The sequence below is a fragment of the Camarhynchus parvulus genome, chromosome 11, assembly GCF_901933205.1.
Source record: "Camarhynchus parvulus chromosome 11, STF_HiC, whole genome shotgun sequence".
NCBI classification, from domain to species: Eukaryota; Metazoa; Chordata; class Aves; order Passeriformes; family Thraupidae; genus Camarhynchus; species Camarhynchus parvulus.
The window spans coordinates 4143162-4149161 of NC_044581.1; the positions used below are offsets into that span (position 1 = coordinate 4143162).

General features: G+C 43.2%; 1 protein-coding gene across 2 annotated transcripts in view; it reads right to left on the reverse strand.

Moving 5' to 3' along the window:
* Positions 1–5199, reverse strand: part of CDH13 (cadherin 13) — a 440631-nt gene extending 435432 nt beyond the window's left edge. For both annotated transcript variants that reach the window (XM_030955918.1, XM_030955917.1), the window contains exon 1: positions 5045–5199. In XM_030955918.1, coding sequence (XP_030811778.1) covers positions 5045–5089 — 45 coding nt within the window. In that variant the 5' untranslated portion in view covers positions 5090–5199. The remainder of the gene's footprint in view (positions 1–5044) is intronic.
* Between the last annotated feature and the right edge of the window lie 801 nt (positions 5200–6000).

The following is a 6000-nucleotide window of genomic DNA, read 5'->3' on the forward strand; positions in this document are numbered from 1 at the left end:
CTGAATGAAGCCTCCATCCTCCAGAAAGTTTTGTTTTGTCACAGGCCCCCAGCCAGGTAATAATTAGTGTTAACTTCATGCTTCTCAGAAGGCTGATCAATCACTTTATTACACTACACTTATTAAGAAACTCATCCCCCTCACAGGCAGCCACGACACAGGTGGAACCAATTGGCCCTTGAATCTAAACACCATCACCACTGGCCAATCAAGAAACCACTCTTTGGTAAAGAAATCTCCATAACATGCTACCTGTTCACAACAGGTGCAGCCAGTTAAGGTAATACTGGTTTATAATTATTTTCTCTGATCTTCTCACAGCCTTCCCCAGGACAATCCTGAGAAAGTTGTCCCTGTTGTGGCCAGAGAGCTGCTGCCACAGGTTTGTGCTGTCACAGGAACTCTGAAACCTGAGGCCAAGTCCTGACAAGTTCCAAAGGTGGAACCCAGCAGCTGAAGATTAGAGATGCAGCTCCAGCAGTGGAACACTGAGAGCTCTGTTATCTGCCTTGCTTTTACACATTAATAGAATGGGAAGAGCCTGCTTATCTTCCAGCAAACAGGAAGAAAAGGAAGGCAGAACTTCACACCTCCTTGAAGGGCCACCACTGTTGCCATCTAAGTGGCTCTAGTAGAACCTGCTGCACTGAGACAGCTTTTAGGAATACCTATTTCTTAGCTGCCAAGTCACTAAAAGCCAAGTCAATAACTCCCAATGGATCACAGCACAAGTATTACATATGCTAAGAAAACCTTTTTGAAGTTTTGATTCACAGAAACAGAAAGCAGGGCCCAACATATCACCTAAACTACAGTTTAGATTGAAGGATTGAGTCTCAGGGGGTACACAAAGTGGGGTTTAATTGCCGTAACTGCAGAAGCATTTCCATGTTTTCACTTGTCTGCTATAACAAACCCCCCTTGCTTAGCAGTCAGGGCTGTGGTCAGGTCCTGTGAAAGGATATTTTTAGAGGTTAGAACTGTAGCCAAAAGCCATTGTAATTCACCAGTGCCAGCCTTCCCTCCAAGGTAATATTTGAGAAATAGGACAGCACAACTGCTGGAATGGCTCTGTGTTTTGGGAGACACCATCTTGTGAATGAGATATGCAACTGGAAGATGGTTTTTGACTGCACAGCTAAAAATGATGGCCTGAAACTGAGGGGAGCAAGCATCAGCCTGCCCACAAGTGCTCATCAGTAGAAATAATTATACAGAGTAATTGACAATTGAGTTCCTGTAACATTTTTAAAGCATTTTTACAACTCTGATATAGCAAAAGAGCCACAGGACTTCTCCTCTAGAACTCCCAAATAACAAGACCGACATGACAGAACAGGGAGATACTTGGTCAGAATTTGAGCATAATCTGCAATGTTATATCAACACACTTCTGTGAGCAAGACTTGGGTTTTTTTTCCTGAAGCTGTTAAATTTCTTTTGCTTTCAATACCTGGGTGCTGCCTTTCAAGCTGTGCATGGAGCCCTCTTCTGGAGAAATTTGAACAAATAAAAGCTTAAGAATGCAGCAGTGTGAGCTCTGCATTAGGGGGAAGAGTTTGAGGGCTAATTTTCTCTATTCACTCTAATGACAAGCTTGTAAAATCTACACATTTTTTCCAATTTACTGGGTTGCAACCCAGTGAAACATGACAGTTATTGTTAAAATTATAAAAAATATGGGAGCTTTTCCTCATCCTGTAAGCCTTACTTACAAATTTTGAGTCATCTCTCTGCATGAAATGCATAACATAAAAAAGGAAGCCTGTGAACAACTTTTGTTTTAAAACAAATATTTTGTATATAGGTTTTAGAAAATACCCCTTGAGGAAGATATAAAACACACAGATTTTTAATTCTATCAATCAGAGTAGGCATTTACTGCTTACTGTACCCTGTATAGTGAACTGCATAAGCTACCAGAGTACATTTAGTTTTTATTGTCAGTTTCAGATCAATAAAGCTGTATATTATAGTTATGCTTTGGAGCTTTAAAGGTGAGTCTGAATTAAAGGATTACTTGAAACATCTCTCTCATTTATTCCAGCTAATGCTCAGTTTTCCTCTTGGTGAAAACAGAACAGTTGGTAGTAGTGTAGACTAAATCTTTGCAAAAGGAAAAATTAATTTATTGCTCACCTGTTTACCTCAGTTTTTGCATACATACTTAATGAGCTGCTTTGATATGAAAAAGTGCTTCTCCATCTTCATCCTTTTAATGCCTCAAAAGGCAAAGTTTTTGTACTTGAAAAACACAGTTGAATTAGAGGCAGGCCAAGGAAGCTCAAAACCCAAGTTACTAATTTTAGAAATGGGCTTTTCATTCAAAATAAGCCTTTTACAATCCATGTTCCTATTGACATAAAAGAATTTCCTCAAACTTTTTTCTCTACACTGCAAACTTTGCTATCACTACTTTGAAACTAAGTTATCACTATCTTCTGCTTCCACAGGAAGATTACTAGATTGCACCTGCTTAGAAAGAATTCTATCAAACTTGGTCCTTTCTGGTTCCACTAGCATGGCACTATGTGAGACATTCTTGCTACTCCTAAGGGAGAAAATAAGAAAACGTGCAGAAAAAGATCCCCAAATGTGTTACAACCACTACACAAGCAGATGGCTGCATTTGTTTAATATGTTGTTTCTCACATTCTTCTGTTTACTTTTCCTGTCACATGAAAGTTGTGTATGTGGGGTGTCAAAGAGAAAAGCCAAACAGTGTTTCAGTAAATCCCATTTCTTTCCCTAGCACCCACTCCAATTCATGCTTTAACCTGCCAATACTCAACAGCCTAGACCTGCAAACAGAATTACATACAGTTCCATATTCCAGTCTGATTCATTCCCCAATTCATTAACTCTAAGACATGATCTGGAAAGTAAACTTGGATGTGCACTAGCTCACATGGTGGAGAGAGACACGGACAGATAGAGCTGTACAAGCTGAGAAAGAAGGCAGAGTGCAATTTGAGCACTTAAGCTGGAAGCAAGGGTAAAGCACCACAAGCTCAGCCCTGCAGTACAGCAGAACTCAGCCCAGCCTGGGGAGAAACTCTGAAGTACCACTGAAAGTCATCAATAAAGAGCAGAGGGTGTTTTCAGAATCGGGTGTCTGCACCTTGTCAAATTTTTAGTAGTCATGAATGTTAAAAAAATGCCAGCTATGTTTCATAGGCCCTAGAAGTCCATCCTCTTGTATAACATGCATTCTGCTTTCCTACAAGCGACCACTAAAGAAAATCCAAACTCAAGCTGATTAATTCAGTGGTATGTTGGAGAAGCTGTACCAAAAAAAAAAAAAATACTCAAAACAGAGAGAAAGCCAAGCAAAGCAGATGGGAGGTCTCAAAGCCAAGATGAGAGCACCAGTTCAGTACATCCACAGGTTACCCTTCCACTGCCTGTGCCCTCTCTCTCCCCCAGCCCCTCTGCTCCCTGAGCATTGCCTCCCCCTGCCAGCTCAGCTGCCAGCCCAGGCTGGATCTCAGCCCACTTGTGACAACGTCTCGTCCCCAGGAGCCCTCTGGGTTTCCCCAGCCCACAGGACAGAGCTCAACCTTCCCTGGGCAGCAGCTGAGCCAGTCCCGGCAGAACCAGAGGCTGCCCTTGGATGCTACCAGGGAGCCCAGCCCTGGCTGGCAGAGTGGCCCTGCCAGGAACTCTCCATGTGGCACCAGCACAAGCTGCTCGGCACCAAACCCATGGCCCAAGGCAGCTGCTTTCATTTGTTCCACTCCTCGGAGCAGGGCTGGTATCCCAAACCCACCCAAATGCCTTTGTGCTTGCTCACTCCCAATCCAGCCATGGAGCCTCCCGCTGTCCCACAGCTCCAGCCACCCACATCCCTGCCCTGACTCCTGACCAGGTTAAACAAGGACCTGAGTGCCCTAACCTTGATCCACAGCATGTGGATCACAGCATGTGGATCACCCTACTGCCTCCTCCTCCTCCTCACACTCTGCACAGCTGCTCTAGCAATAAAGCTCTCCCAGTGGTGGTCCCTCGCCGTTTTTCTCCTTTTTGCCCTGTTTGGGATTAGCAGACCAAATGCCTGCTGGAGAAGGCAGTTACACAGACACGGGGGGGTCAAACTCGGAGTCCCAAGTGCGTGTTTGACACTAAACCCCACCAACCCTCCAAGGGTTAACAAACCCACTCGATTCAAAAAGGAATTAACTTTCATCCCTGCTCGGTGCAGAGGATCTCAGCCCACTGACACTAAACGCAAGTTTACAGAGCCCCTGAGACAAAAGGAGGGAGAATGCGCTAAAGCTGGACAACAACAAAGGATTTCCAACCCTGCTCTGAGCTGCCCAAAAGTGAGCCCTGTGACAGCAGCGAGAGGAGAAGAGAGTGACCAGCTGAGAAGTGAAAGCCCAGCGAGTCCCTGTGCTTTGACAGGCAGCAGCAGCGGGGCTCCAGCAGCTCTGTGTTTTTAAGGCTGGGTGTTTTTTCCTCTGCTTTCTGGCAGAGGGGGATCTATTACATTTAATAAGAGAAAGGCTACACAGCAAGTCACTAACGGAGCGTTACACATCTGTCAGGAGAGTACGGCGAAGGGAGCCTTTTGCAAGGTCTGATTTTATTTTTCCTCCATATTCCTCCCCCCCTAATTCTTTTATTATTAAAAAAAAGGCAATAAATAATGTGAGGTGCCTGTAACAGTCTATAAACCCACTACCCAGCACAAGGCACAGAGAAAAGAGGCAAATCAAAGTTGCAGCATTTGATATGACAGAAAATATTGCTGCTGCAGCTGCAACCGAGACACTTGAAAGATTCCCCCTGCCACCCTTCCTGAAGGGAAACAAAAAAATGCTGTATATCACACAGCAAATTGGTTGTAATTGTAAATCAGGGAGCTATGAGACCCTGCATTCCTAGCAACTGGCTTAGAGCAGAGATCCTGCATCTTTAAACAGTAATTCAAGCAATGTATAATTACTCAGAAATCAGAGCTGAATTACAAATACTTTCAAATCCAAATGCACAAAAGCAGAAAGATGAAAGAAAACAAGGAAAAAAACCACACATTTCTTACCTGGGACAGCAGAAAAGACAGAGTTAGTTGAGTTTTGTGCTGCATTTTGCCAGACTAGAAGGTACCAGAGGCTTTTTCATTCATGCACTCGGCTGCACTGAGCATATTTTCACTGTGAAACAGCCTTTGAGAAGAGACTCTGCCTTGAGAGCCAGCCAACTTCCCAAATAGATCAGCAGCATCATCACTAAAGCATTGGATAGAGTCTGATGACCAGAACCAATGGCTTTACAAGGATGATTTCTTCACAAAGCATCCCCATTTTGCATCACACATATTGAGCAAGCACCTCTACAAACACAGCACCTTTAGAAAGCATTTTTGCTTTGGTGTATTTCTGTTTAGTTTCCACCTAACATCATGCTTTACATATCTCAATAGTATTTTCCCTTTTAGAGAATGGAATTGAACAGAGAGAAATGAGAACAACTCTGAGCACCACTGCAAAGAGATTCTCTTTATTAAAATGTTAATAAGGTAAACTTATATTTAATAATTCAAAACAATGACCTCTGCAGTTTTGGTTACTTCCAAGCCTTAGAAGGAGAACTCAGAGAGATTTTTCAGTGCAGTAGAAATATAGGTTATATTTTGTGTTTTCCCCTCAATCTCACAAATCACAACCAAGACAGATCCATTCTAGCCTGCAGAAAAAAATGCATCATAAGGCAATAGATTTTATTAACTGCTCAGGTAATGGCAGAATTGGCTTTTAATTCAACAAACTAGAATCTAGGACAGAGTTTCAAAGGTGCATGTCCTCCAATTAGAAAAAGTTTTCCTGTTTGAAAGAGGGGACCTGCTTTCCCTGGATTGGTTATGTTGCAGCCCAGCAAGCAACACAGGCAGATGGACCAAAGATTAGGAATGAATTCCTCTGAGTGTATTTCCAACTCCACCTCCCTTGCCACTCCCCAGTATCACAACACTCCAGTCCTTTTCTGAGTTGTCTGCTG